Raw genomic sequence first — 14,173 nt, forward strand, 5'->3', positions numbered from 1 at the left:
CACATAGCCGAGCGAGTATATGCAAGTCTCCTTATATGGAGTTGTAATGAGAGACTTTTGTTTTGTTTTGATTGTTCATATTTGGCCAAGTGGATTTATTATTTCATTTTTGATGCGACACAATACATGATTAGAATGTGCAAACAAGGTAATATAAACATGAAAAGTATAGTAGTTGAGTTTATCATACACTGTTAATATTTACACTCCACTATTAGGCAATATTTATTGGTTCTGTTTGCCTCATTGTAAGGCTGTCTCCTCTTCCTCCTCCTCACTCTTCAGCTCCTTGTCTTTTCCTTCTGTCTATCCTCCATTTGATCCCAAGCAGTCTCTCCTGCCACTTCTTGTTTTTTTTACCTCCTCCTCATTTCTCCCACCTGCTTGTGGTCTCTCGCCTCTTGATGTCCGTTCTTTCTACCCCTTTTGATCCTAGTTAATTTCTCCTCCTCTATCTCCTCTCCTTCCATTCCTTATCGTCATCACTATTCACCATTTTGTGCCACCACCTCCTCATGGTCACCACTTATTTTCAGTCTGTTTGATCAGTTACTTTTCCTCTGACTCCTCCTCGTCCTCATTCTTCACTTCCTCTTCTGCCCGCTCCACTTCCTACTCCTTACTCTTCTCCTTTTGTCTCCTCCTCTAACTATCTGCAAGTTTTCTTCTCCTCTCCTTCATTTTCCTCTTCACTTCTGTGGTGCTCCACCACCTCCACATGGTCACTGTCCTTCTACTCCTCCACCTCCTGCCATTCTCCTCCTCATGTTTCTCCTCCACCTCCTCATGTCCACCGTGTTTCTCCAATTCAACCTAGCTATTTTCTTCTTCACCTCCTTCTGGTTATGCCCTTCCTCATGTTGTGAACTCCTCATAGTCACTTTTGTTCTCCGGTTCACACTGACACCTCCTCTTTACTCCTCTCATTTTCCTCCACCACCTCCGTCTGTCAAATTCCTCATCTTCACTATTTTCCCTCTGTATCCTGGTCACCCTCCTCTTCTCACACCTTCTCCTGGTCACTTTTCACCCCATGGTCTCTCTTCAGTCTCTTTCTCCTCCCCTCCTTCTCTACCACCTCCTCCTCATTGTCACACTTCTCATGATGCTCACTTCCCTGGTTCTCCTCCTGGCCACTCTGCTCTTCCTGCCTGACTGGTCTCTGGGTTCTCTGTTACTCTATTGGCCCTCCTCCTCATCGCAACCAAACTCCTCTTCGCCTTCTTCCTCCTCCTGGTGGTCATCCAGCGCCTTCTCATTGCTCTGTACCTCCTCCCCCTCATGACCACCCAGCGCCTCCCATTCTCTCTCCTCGCCCTCATCCACCTTTCCACCCAAAGCCTCCTCACCGCATCGTTCCACCGGCCCACAGGCACCTCCTCGAGGTCGCTCTCCTTGTCGTGGTCGCCCATTGCCTTCATGTTGCTTTCTCTTCCCATCTCCTCCTGAGCATAACTCTCATCAACATCCATTGCCTCCTCTTCCTCTTGCGTCGCCTCAGGGGCCCTCTCCCTTTCCTTCTTGTCCATGTCCTCCTCCTCCTCCTTCTTCTTCTTCTCTTGGCCACCGTCTTTTTCCTCCTCATTATTGCTGTCCTCCTCACTGCCACTGTCCCGGTCACTGTCACTTTCCTCCTCACTGTCACTCTCGTCGTCGTCCTCCCCCTGATCAGTCTCCTCCTCCTCATTATCAGTGTCTTCCTCCTCCTCCTCATCGCTGTCCTCCTCTTCGTCATCCTGGTCACTCTCCTCCTCGTTGTCACTTTCTTTCTCCTCCTCGTCATCATCGCTCCCTTCCTCCTCCTCCCGGTCGCTCTCTTCCTCTTTGTCACTCTCTTCCTTTGGCTCCTCCGCCTCCCCCGCCTCCCCTGCCTCGTTGCGCTCCTCCCTGTCAAGGTCATATCTTTTCTCCTTGTCTTTCTTTTCCTCGGGGCCACTCTCCTCTGGGTCACTCTTTTTGGCCTCCTCTTTCTGGTCTTTCTCCTCATGGTAATTCATGTTCTCCTCCTGGTAGCTCATTTCCTCCTCGTCTTGGTCATTGGGTTTCTCTTCGTTATTACTTCTTTCCTCCTTGTCACACTCTTTTTCCTGTTCATTTTTCTCTGTCTCCTCCTTCTCATGCTCCTTCACATAAGCACTCCTGTTTTCCTCCTCCTCTTTTAGGTCATTCTTTTCCTCCACCTCATGGTAACAATTTTTCTCCTCCTCATCCAGGCATGCCTTTTTCTCCTCCTTATCCTGCGCACAGTCCTTCTCATAAGACATTTTCTCCTCTTCCTCATCCTCCTGGTCAAACTCTCCCTCTCGATTTTGATCACTCCCTTTCTCCTCATTTACCCAGACAATCTCCTCCTCCTGGTCGTTCATTTTCTCCTCATCTTCATGATCACTGTCCTCCTTTTCCTGGTTGTTCATGTTGTCCTCTTCATAATTATTTTCTTTCTTCTCTTCCATCCAGTCACTCTCCTCTGTTTGGTCGGTGTGTTTCTCCTCATTGTAACTAATTTTCTTATCCTCCTCCTTTTTTCTGTTGTCCTCTGCTTCATAACCACCCACTTTCTCCTCTCGTTCCTCCTCCCGGTCAGCTATTTTCCCCTCCACAACATGACCAGTACCATCCTCCTCCTTCACCCAGTCAATTTCTTCCTCTTGGTCATTGTCTTTCCTCTCCCTCTCCTCTTGCTCCTCATCCTCCTCCCTGCAACTAATGTTCTCCTCCTGTTCACTCTTTTTCTCCTCATCTGCATGATGACCCTCCTTCTCGGCCTGCTCCTCTTCTTGCTCAACCATTTTCTCCTCCTCAACATTTTCAGTCCTTTTCCCCTCCTCCAACCAGACAGTCTCCTCCTCTTTGTCATTCCCTTTCTCCTCCTCCTCCTGGTCATTCATCTGCTCATCTTCACGATCACACTCTTTCTCCTCCTTGACCCAGTTGATCTCGTCTTGGTCAGTCCTTTTCAGCTCCCCCTTCTCGTAACGCCTGTCTTCCACCTTCTTCTGGGTACTCTTCTGCTTGACAATGCGATCATTGCTTTTGTCCTCCACATCCTCCTGGTGGCTCCCTTTCTCCTCCTCTTCATGATCACCCACTTGGTCCTCATCAGCCTTTTTCTCCTCTTCATTATCACTCCTTCCCTCCCCCTCCTCCTGCTGTTCATTCATCTCCTCCTCCTCTTCATGACAACCCTCCTTATTCTCCTGCTCCTCCTCGTCACTCTTCATCTCATTATGTTCACTCCCGTTCTCTTCCTTCACCCCGTCAAGCTCCTCCTCTTGATCATTCCTTTCCTCCTGCTCCTCCTGGTTGCTGTTCTTCTCATCCTCTTCATGATAATCCTCATTCTTCCCTTGTTCCTCCTTTTGGTTATCACAACAATTCACTTTCTCATGCTTCATCCAATCAGTTTTCTCTTCTTGGTCACTCTTGTTCTCCTCCAACTCAGGGTTTCTCTTTTTCTCCTCTTCATTGTAATCACCCACTTTTGTGTCCTGCTCCTCTTCATGGGTATACCTTTTTTCTGCCTTCATGTCATCACTTCTGTTCTGCCCCTTCACCAATTCAGTGTTCTCTTGGTCATTTACTTTCTCCATCTCTTCTTTTTTGCAGTTTTTCTCCTCCACTACATGATCACAACCTTTCTCCTCTTTCATCCAGTCAATCTCTTCCTGTTGTTTTTTCTTTTCTTTGTCTCCCCCAGTACTCTCATCCTCCTCCTGGTCTCCTCTTTTCTCCTCACCATGAACACTCCTTTTCTCTTCCTTCATCCAGGCAATCTCCTCTTGGTCTTTCCTTCTGTCTTCTTCCTGGTTGCTCTTTTTCTGCTCTTCTTGATCACTGTCTTCCTTTTGCTTATCTTGCGGTTTTCCATTTTTCTCCTTCTCCACCCAGTCAATCTCCTCCTTCTCTTCCTGCTCCACCTCGTCACGCCTTTTCTCTGCATTGTAACCATTTATTGTCTCATCGTCCTGTTCATTATTCTTCTCTTTGTCTTCATGACTACTTTCCCTCTCCTCCTGCTCCTCCTTCTTCTTCTCAATATGATCACCTCCTTTGTCATCTGTCACCCAGTCAATCTCCTCCTCTGGGTTGTTCTCTTTTTTGGAACTCCCTTTGTCATCCTCCTTCTGTTCCTTCTTGTTCTCCTCTAAACCATCACTCCCTTCATTCTCCTTATGGTCACTCCTTTTCTCCTCTTGGTTGCAATTAGTCCTATCCTCTTCCTTCACCAAGTCAATCTCCTTCTCCTGGTCATTCCTTTTCTCCTCCTGCTGGTCTTTCTTCTCTTCTTCATGACCACCCTTTTTTTCCTCCTGCTCCTCTTCCCGTTCACTCCTTTCCTCCTCTTCCTCATTATGATCACTCCCTTTCTCTTCTTTCATCCAGTCCATGTCCTCGTCTTGGTCATTTCTTTTCTCCTCCTTGTCACACCTTTTCTCGTCTTCATGATCATTCTCTTGTATCTTCTCCACTTGCTCTTGGACACTCTTCTTCTCTTGTTGGTCACTTTGTTTCTCCTCCTCCTGCTGCTGGAAGCTCTTTTTCTCCTCCACTTCATGATGACTTTCTTTCTTCAACTCCTCCTCCTCCTGGTCACCTGTCTCCTTCACTTGATCAAGCTCCTCCTCCCGATCATTTAATTTCTCCTCCTCCTGGTCGTTCATCGTCTCTTCATGTTCATAATTATTGGCCTCTTCCTCCTCGTAGCTCTTTTTCTCCTCCACTTCATGATGACTTTCTTTCTTCAACTCCTCCTCCTCCTGGTCACCTGTCTCCTTCACTTGATCAAGCTCCTCCTCCCGATCATTTAATTTCTCCTCCTCCTGGTCGTTCATCGTCTCTTCATGTTCATAATTATTGGCCTCTTCCTCCTGGTAGCTCTTTTTCTCCTCCACTTCATGATGACTTTCTTTCTTCAACTCCTCCTCCTCCTGGTCACCTGTCTCCTTCACTTGATCAAGCTCCTCCTCCCGATCATTTAATTTCTCCTCCTCCTGGTCGTTCATCGTCTCTTCATGTTCATAATTATTGGCCTCTTCCTCCTGGTCACCATTTTTCTTCTCTTCATTGTGATCACTCTCTTTCTCCTCTCTCAACCATTCAGTCGCCTCCTCTTTCTCATTCTTTTTCTCCTCTTCCTTTTCATCACTCTTTTTCTCCTCTTTATGATCTTTCTCTTGTGTCTCTTCCACTTGCTCCTGGTGATTGTTTGTCTGTTGTTGTTGCTCAATTCCTTTCCCCTCCTCTTGCAGGTCGCTTTTTTTCTCCTCCACTTCACGGTCACTCTCTTTCTTTAGCTCTTCACCCTCCTGGTCATCTTTCTCCTCCTTCACCTGGTCAATCTCCTCCACCCAATCATTTTTTTCCTCCTCTGTCTGGTTTTTCATCTTCTCTTCCTTGTCATGATTATTGGCCTTCTCCTCCTGGCCCTCATTTTTCTTCTCTTCATTGTGATCACACTCTTCCTTCTCCTTCAACCAGTCAGTCTGCTCCTCTTTGTCATTCCTTTTCTCCTCTTCCTCCACATCACAAATTTTCTCCCCGTCATTATCTTTCTCTTTTTTCTTTCCCAATTTCTTGCAGTCATTCTTTTTGTCTTTCTCCTTGAGATTACTCACTTTCTTCTCCTCCTCCTGATTGCTCCTTTTCTCCTCTTCATCCTCGTCCTTTAACTCATTCTCCTCCTGGTCACCATTTTTCTTATATTCATGATCCCATACCTCCTTCTCCTCCTTCACTCGGTCAATCTCTTCCTCTTGGTTGATCATTTTCTCCTCAACTTCATGATCACACACTTTCTCCTGGCCCGAGGTGGTTTCCTCCTCTTGCTTACTTTGTTCCTCCTTCTCATCGTAACTCCATATTTTCTCTTTTTCCTGGTCAGACATCTCCTGGTTTCTTTTCTCCTCCTCTTTATGGTCACCGTGTTTGTTCTCTTCCACCTCCTGGTCATTCTTTTTCTCTTTCTCGTTATGATCACTCCGTTCGTCCTCTTTCAGCAAGTCAGTCTCCTCCTCTTGGTCATTCCTTATCTCCTCCTCCTCCTCCTCCCGGTTGTTGTTTTTCTCTTTGTCTTCCTGATCACTCTCCACCTGCTCCTGGCTGCACTTTTTTCCCTCCTCTTCTTGATAAGAGTCTTTCTCCTCCTTCACCCAGTTCGTCTCTTCTTTCATTTTCTCATCTTCCTCCTGCTTGATCGTTTTCTCCTGTTCCTCACGAGCTCCCTCTATGTCCTCCATCTGGTCAGCCATTTTCTTCCCCTCAACACAATCACTCTCATTCACCTTCATCCAGTCATCCTGCTCTTGCTTCTCATTGTAACCCGATTGTATTTCCTCCTCTTCCTGGCCAACTGCTTTCTCCTTCTCATTGTGGTCAATGCTTTTCTCCTCCTCCTCCTCGACTTGGCAGTTCTTCTCCTTGTCTTGGTTACTCTCCTGCTCCTGCACCTCCTTTGGCCTCCCTTTTTTCTCCTTCACCCAGTCAATTTCCTCCCCTTGGCGATTTTCCGTTTCCTGTCTGTCGCTTTTTTTCTCTTCTTCATGGTCACTCACTTTGTTCTCCTCATGGTCTTTCTCTTTCTCCCCCCACTCCCGATTTCCTGCTTTCCCCATCCCATCCCAATGTCTGTCTTCTGCTTTTCTCTCTTTCACCTCCTCCTTGCCTTTTTTTAGCGAACCCTTTGCCTGCTTTCCAGACATTCCTGGTGTTTTTGAGTCTCTCAATGAAGTCTTGGAATTAACGGCAAATATTTGACGTTGCGTTTCCTCCACACATGTCAGGTAGAAATTCAGCCAGCCGTCACGGATGCAAATCGCGTGATGTCGGCGTTCTCCCACCCGGTAAATCTCCCGGAAGCGTCGCAGTTGCAGACTCGACAGGCAGGAGCGTATTGGCAGCTTAATTTTACTCTCCATTTGGCGTGACTCTGCGTCACACTGTTGCCCGCCGTAACGAGACTTCGTCGTCTTCTTTGACGCAATCGGGTCACCGCATTGCTTCCTGATGAGTTGTGTGTGTTTTTTTTTCTCTCTCTCTCTCTCTCTCTCTCTCTCTCTCTGATCCGGACAAATTCCAGACTTTCCTGCCTTTGTCGATGGCAACTTTCCTGTCTCATAAAGGATGACAGAGCTATGATGTTTGGCGATGATCATTATGTCGTGGGAGTAAACAAGTAGTGGTCAACAATTGTATGTTTGTGATTCACGAGGCAATGTAACTTTGGTTGTTGCGTAATATTTTTAGACTTGGTGGAGCAGCGTGGCTCAATTGAGGTTATTTAGAATGCAATCCTTATCCAAGGTTCTGTCAATAATTCAATGTTTCTGCTCCATATATTCAGATAATATCTTTGTCTCATACAAACAATTTTGGTTTGTTTGAAAGTGGGCCACTACCTACCAGCGCATGCTGCAACCTATGATTGGATACTGATGAATGTTTTTTTTTGTCTTCAGACTTGGTCAAGAAGCATGTGAGTGACTGCAAGCAATTGTATATGTGTGATCACGAGGAAATGGAATTTGACTAGAGCAGGCCCTCCATGATGTATTTAGACTTGGTGAAGCAGCATCTGGCACAGTGGGGTTATTTTGGACGTACCCTGTTCCAAGTAAGCCCTTGTATGTTTGCGATGCTTATTTGGCTGCGCCATGTTTATTTAGTCTAAGTTAGTCAAAAGAAGTTGTGTACTATATTCTTTCGACCGCTTGCAACTTTGAGCATTGCTAATCAGCGCTAGCTCAACTTGCTTCCTAGTTTTTGTTTGTCCCTCTTAAAAAGTTCATTTATGTGTGTGTGGCTTCTATGAATATTGGCACCAGTTGAATCCAAACAGGCTCAAAGCCAGCAGAGGATCTATACAGAGGCCAACGTTGGCTATTGATTAGCTGTCGGTCCGCGCTGGCTTGATTTGCACACTACTCTGTTCCAGCTCTTTCTGTTTGTTATGTTGCTTAGAGGAAGTTTAAAACAAGAAAAAAAAAATACAGATCTACATCAAGGGTGTTGTGTGTGGACGGAACAACACACATGAATCAGACATGTTGAAACTTGAGCCTTGGCTTGAAACTCACTGCGTAAAATCCTTCTGTGGAACCCTGTACCAACCTTGAAAACATTAAAGTGCGTTTGTGGAATAAGAGTTATTCCACCCGTTTTTAGCCATGTCAGGAGGCGGCCATTTTGTCACTTCTGTCGACTGACATCACAGTTGCTCGGGTAACAACCAAACACGGTTCACCTGTTTTCTGAAGCTGAGCCGTGATTGGTCGTTACCTGAGCCCTGAGCTTTTGTGATGTCATTTTCAGTCGACGAGAGTGACAAAATGGCTGCCCCCTGAGATGGCTAGAAATGGGTTGATTTTTCTCATCTTCCACAAACAGAATATTAATAAGAATGCCTTCTTTCAACTAGTGGGCCTGCATAAAACATATTCTTGAAAAAAAAAACGTTTATGTTGACTTCCACTGTAACGTTTTTATTATATTTTTTTACATTACAGAATGTGTTTCAATGTCATGTGATATTTTTAAAAGATGGTTTTGAGTTGCTGTTTTGAAACGCCAACCTTTCCACTGATGACTGATGGAGACAATTCATTCACTAGTCAATATTTTTCCTTAAAGTAGAGAAACACTTAATGAACACCTTTTCAAACAGAAAATAATCCCTGTTCCAAATGAAGAAGACACAAATACTGTAAATGCCCCAAAAGAAAACCTTCTGTTGGGCTTGAAGCGATGCATTGAAGCATGTGCTGGCTGAAGGTACTAATGTGTCTCGCTCCCCAGAAGCTGAACACAAAACACCTTGATGTGTTTATCAAGCCACACAAAGAAAAAAAAAAACCGCAGTGGCCGCTGACCTGCAATGTTCCTGTTTGATGGCCTTTAGACAACAAAGAAAAGTAACTATCTTTTGTTGTTGTACTTGTTGAATTAAGAACTGAAATCTATTACCTATCTCCTGCGTGACTGCGTGCACAACAGCAGCCTTCTGCGTTGGCCGAAAAAGGGCTTATTAAGATGTCGAGCTAACCTCGTAAAGGCCTACTTATTTTGCAGCGCACCTGTGCACAAAGACGGCCGCCGCGTGATGCACAAAGACGCGAACAAAGCCGCGGAAAGCAGTGTCAGTGCGGCCAGTGTCGCCGAGCAATCTCAAGGAAGGACGAACGAAGACAAAGACTGAAAATGTGTTTTTTCCTCATTGATACTTCAATTTTATTCCAGGAGGCCAAAAAAATGATTTCTTTCATCCGGCGCACAATGACGACGGGACGTGTCTGGCAAATCTACAGAGTTTGTAAAATAGCAGCCACAACAATAGCAGTAACTACAACTCTTTCTATGACAAAACATAACGACTACAATAGAAATAACCTTGCTGCATTGGCTCCCCGCGTGCGTCAGGATAGGGTGAGACCCAGAACACACAGTGAGGCTGCATTCAGCCATTCTGGTCCCTGCTTAATTCTGACTTGAAACCCTGATTTGAAACCATGTCCCTTCCCTAGCTTGGAACCCTCATTTGAAACCATCACCCTTGTGTAAAAACCCTAACCATTGTTTGGCCCCCCTAATTTTACAATTCCTATCCTGGCTTGAAACCCTACTTTGAAACTCCAAACCTTGCTTGCCCGAAGCCCTGACTTGAAACCCTAAGCTGGTCTTTAAAACCTCACTTAACCGTACCCCTCCCTGTCAACCCAGTTTCAAACTCTACCCCTGGCTTGACTCAGCCCCTACTTTGAAGTGCAGGTGTACCTAATGTTGAGTTCATCCTAACGTGAGTACATTTTTTAAAACTGAAACATCACACGTGTTTGTGGATGTTTGTGCTGATTGCAATGATCCCGTTCGAGTAACATTGGCGCCGTCCCACCACCAGGGGGCAGACAACCTACACTTGCCAAATCCACGGTGTCACCGATCTCACGCCTGTTATGACATGCTCAAAATGTCCATCCATCTCTTCGCTGCACCCTCACTCATCAGGGTCGCGGGTGAGCTGAAGCAGCTGGCACGATTCCTATATTATGATTCATATTGTTAGGAACTATAGACTAGTTCCTCAACTTGTGTGCCCCCAACTCACTTAGGTCAATGATGTGCAGGATATGAAGTGGCTCTGATGCAATCCACAGCAATGTTGCATAATGTATCAAGCATATTTATTAATGTATTGACTGACTTTCATGTCCTGGCGCAAGCAAAATCGCACAGAAAAAGAACAAAATACAAAAATGCTGTTTATGTATGTGTATATATACATACATAATGTATGTGTATATATATATATATATTGTATATATATTTGTATATATATTTGTATATATATGTATATATATATTTGTATATATATATGTATATGTATATATATGTGTATATATATATATATATATGTATATGTATATATATATATGTATATATTTGTATATGTATATATGTGTATATATATATATATGTGTGTGGCGATCATGAGCATCTAAACGTTTTTAAATGATAATAATAAAAACGTTTTTTTTTTATAAGACACGTAAGATTTGGAAACAAATCACAAAGTGCAAAGTACAAAAAAGAAAAAAGCAATAAAAAGCATTTTTTTTCTTTTAGGGAAAAAAATCAAAACCATCCATCCATTTGCACATTGATCACCTCCACCATCATAAAAGTTGTTAGAATAGTAATAATTATTTGTCATTTTTAAGAAAGAAGTCATCATTTAAAAAAAAAATCACCACAATAAAAAAATCTGAAAAAGAAAAATAATATTCATTGTTATAAGATCAAGAAAAAAAAATAAAAATAAAAACAAATCGTTATCCTATGTGAATTGTCTTTTTTGCAAGTTATAATTGTTAAAAAAAATATTTTTAAAGTTGACATCCGGAGGCGTTTGTTGCTTCTGGAGTCTCCTGAGAGTTTTGAATTCATTGAAGAAGAAGCCAAAGAGCAGCTGACCACCTCCGGCTACGTCTCTTCAATACTCAATTCCACCTTTTCCGCCGGCCGTCTGTTGCCAATGCTCATCACTGATGAATCGGCTCTGCCGAGATGCTGAATTAAAAGGAAGCCCTGATTTTGATATTATGATTGTTTGCGTTGTGTTCCCTCGGGAGGAGTTTAATAAGGAGGAATACATTTATGAAGGTGGCTTATTCCATCAAGAGGACATTTATACCAAAGGACCTCTTAAGCTCTGCTGCTTTTATTAATTAGCGTGAGAGGAAATGGAAAATGGCTGTGGAGAAATGAGCTGCCGTGCGTATTAATACAATTATTACTCAACCAGCGCCATCAACTCAAACTTACTCAAAATACTATTCGTTATAAATCTAATTAGCAGTTTATACAGGGAGTACTTTCATGCTTACACTGTTTTAAAGAGGAAAAAAAAAGTTGAGTGAACTCAAAATTTCAAGGCAGCAAACTTCAATAAAATTTTAAGTTGGGCAACTCAATATATTTTATGTTTTGCTCATGAGAAAATTGGCGTTTACAGAACTAATTGTCCCTTGTATTGTCCCCCAACTCAAAGACATAAGTAAAAACAACTAAGCAAATTGTTTTGGAGCAAACAACTTGCTTGCTTTGTTGTGTTAACTGACATTGTTTCCATGAATGTTAATAATTCCTATTACCACTTAAATTACGGTTTCAGACCCAAAAAATGCAAGTTGTGTTGTTTACAGTGTAATGTCAATAAAAGCAATCCACAAAATGTTATGGGGGGAAAAAATTAAGCACAATTTTATGAAATAAAAAATGCTTAAAGGAGAAGTAAAAAATATAATGCTGGAATAAAATTGTATTGTTTTAATACCGATGTCAAAATCTTACAAGGATAAAGTTGTATTAGTTTGATACAGAAGTCATAATCTCATTTTCGAGAAAAAAAATGTAACCTCAAATTAAATTTTTGAAAAAATATAATTTTAGTAGAACATTTTTTTTTCCTTGAAAAAAGTAAATCTTTCACAAAAAATATCGTGTTGTAGTTTTCATTGTATGTGGAAAAAAAAAGTAAGAATCCTATTAGAATCATATTATAGAATTTGTTTTTTTGCTTTTTAAAAAACATCTAATCATTAAAAAAAATCTTATTTGGGAGAAGTGGTATGCGATTTAATTTGAGCTATTCAAAGTTTTTTTAGAGGGAAAAAAAGTTGTAATCATATAAGGATAACATCAGATTGCACTTTTTTGTGTTTCTTACGTAAAAGGTTGTAAGTTAATGACAATAAAGTAATAGTTTTTTCATGGGAACAAAAGGTGCAATCTTATGAGACAAGAGCAAGAAGCTGTGAGGCAGCTAATATTGTTCCCAAGTGCTAAGTCATGATTCCCGCCCCCGCTAACGTCTGCCAATTAGCATGCGTGCTAAAGGTTAGCACTAGAAGTTTGACCTACTTGTGTGCTGTTCTTCAACATATGTTTTTCAACACGTCTGTCCTAATGGAGACGAGTTTTGTTCCGCCACGTCAGCTCACGCTTGGTGTTAGCTTTGTGATGATTAGCTGCTGATGTGCCCTACTTTGTGTTTGCCATGTAGCCGTGTTAGCACTAGCATGAGCAGCGTTTGGAGACCATGGCTGGGTTTTCACGTCAACAACTCTTCGTTTTTTTTCAAGTGGATATTTAGAAATGCAAATGTCGCGATTAATTAAAAAAAAAATCTTGGTTCTATCTATTATGAGAATAAATTCGTATTTTACGAGGAAAATTTTCTTGATCTCATATTTCATTATCTCATATTTGTATTTAATTAAGAAAAACATATAATGAAAACTGGAACACCAGGAGTTAATAAAACCACCTTGGCAGAGGTAATCAAAAGTGAGCATTGTTATCCCTCCAAAGGCAGCTTTCATGTATTGACTCTTAGAGTGTGAACCGAGACCATACGTACAATTACATTAAACGTCTTTTATTCAAAAATGCTTGATTCATCCATCCTCCTCCACATCATTCCATCTTTCTTCCTTCCTTTGTCGTTTGTCATATTTGCGGCGAGCGACAAACACAAAGGAAGTCGTTAACGTTGCATACTTATATAACTGTGTGCACACACACACCCACACACAAACACACACACACACACACAGCATCCAGACAGCGACGTCAAAGGCGATTACACACGTCGCCGATGATTCTTCTGCCCACATCGCGGCAGGCATTACATAACCCAAACAAAGCAGCATCCGTCGTGCTATGTATGTTTTCATGTATGTTATCTACTGTATATGTGTATATCATGTTTCATTTGTATCTGCTGTATGCGCATTCATATGGGATGCAGAATTAATCAAATCATCATGAAGTGCCTCGCGCATCTCACACAAGTGGTGCCAAACTTTGTCATTTACTTATGACTTTCAAGTTTTTGTTTCTCGAAAATGTAGTCTTTCTAGAGGATTTTTTTTTAAGCAGTTGTTTGTACCTAATCTAATGCAATCCTATAAAATGCATAACAACAACAAACATGAAATAAAATCTTGCATGTTCATAGTTCCCATTGAATAGCTATTTCTCACTGAACCGGATACTGTGAGAGATAACTGTATAGTGGACCCAGGCGTGTGCTGTCAAGCAATTACATTTTTTAAACTAATTAATTGCAAAATTTTCCATAATTGATCGCGATTAATCCTATTGTTCAACTACAGTTTTTTACAAAGCTTATAACAGACATTTACTTGAGTAAAATCTTGGAATTAATGTGGGGAAAAATTTTAATTGTATTTTGATTCAAAGACTGTTCTAATAGCTTTCTTTGATCCTTCAATATGATTCTTCTCCTGTAAAACTGTTGAACGATACACCAAAGACGTACAACTCAAATGGTATTTGAATTTGGCTTTGCAAAATGCGCAAATTATTTTGAATTTCTCCAATGAGCCGCCGAGCAACTTTTTCCAAGCAAAATTATGTAAAAGTCTGTCTTAGCGACAGTAAGTTTGGCTGCAAAGTGAGCGGGGAGCAAAGTCAGTCAACTGCTACAGGAAGTAAATAAAATTGAGTTAGCAGACTTAATTTTCATAGTAACAATGAATAACAATTCAAATTCTTGATAACATTTGAATTAGTCTCCATAGTTAATGACAGCCCTAATGTATGCGTGTGTACATACATACACCCACACTGTATCTTTTCCGTGGGTCGCCGCATGCTG

At 42.1% G+C, this 14,173-nt stretch overlaps 1 protein-coding gene and 1 long non-coding RNA gene across 4 annotated transcripts in view; one reads left to right on the top strand and one right to left on the bottom strand.

The window, feature by feature from the left end:
• LOC147133573 (uncharacterized) overlaps positions 1-14,173 on the top strand; it is a 57,093-nt gene that overhangs the window by 6,788 nt on the left and 36,132 nt on the right. The gene's annotated exons all lie outside the window — the stretch shown is intronic.
• On the bottom strand, positions 67-7,002 carry LOC147133575 (uncharacterized). Its single transcript, XM_086057019.1, has one exon. The coding sequence runs from the start codon at positions 6,912-6,914 to the stop codon at positions 1,110-1,112; it is 5,805 nt and encodes a 1,934-aa protein (XP_085913145.1). The 5' UTR covers positions 6,915-7,002; the 3' UTR covers positions 67-1,109.

Source organism: Filicampus tigris, chromosome 17, assembly GCF_054856515.1.
Source record: "Filicampus tigris isolate MCC_2025a chromosome 17, RoL_Ftig_1.0, whole genome shotgun sequence".
NCBI lineage: Eukaryota > Metazoa > Chordata > Actinopteri > Syngnathiformes > Syngnathidae > Filicampus > Filicampus tigris.

Bases quoted from the DNA above. Each gene is read 5' to 3' on its own strand.
- LOC147133575 (XM_086057019.1), bottom strand. From the start codon at position 6,914: ATGGAGAGTAAAATTAAGCTGCCAATACGCTCCTGCCTGTCGAGTCTG.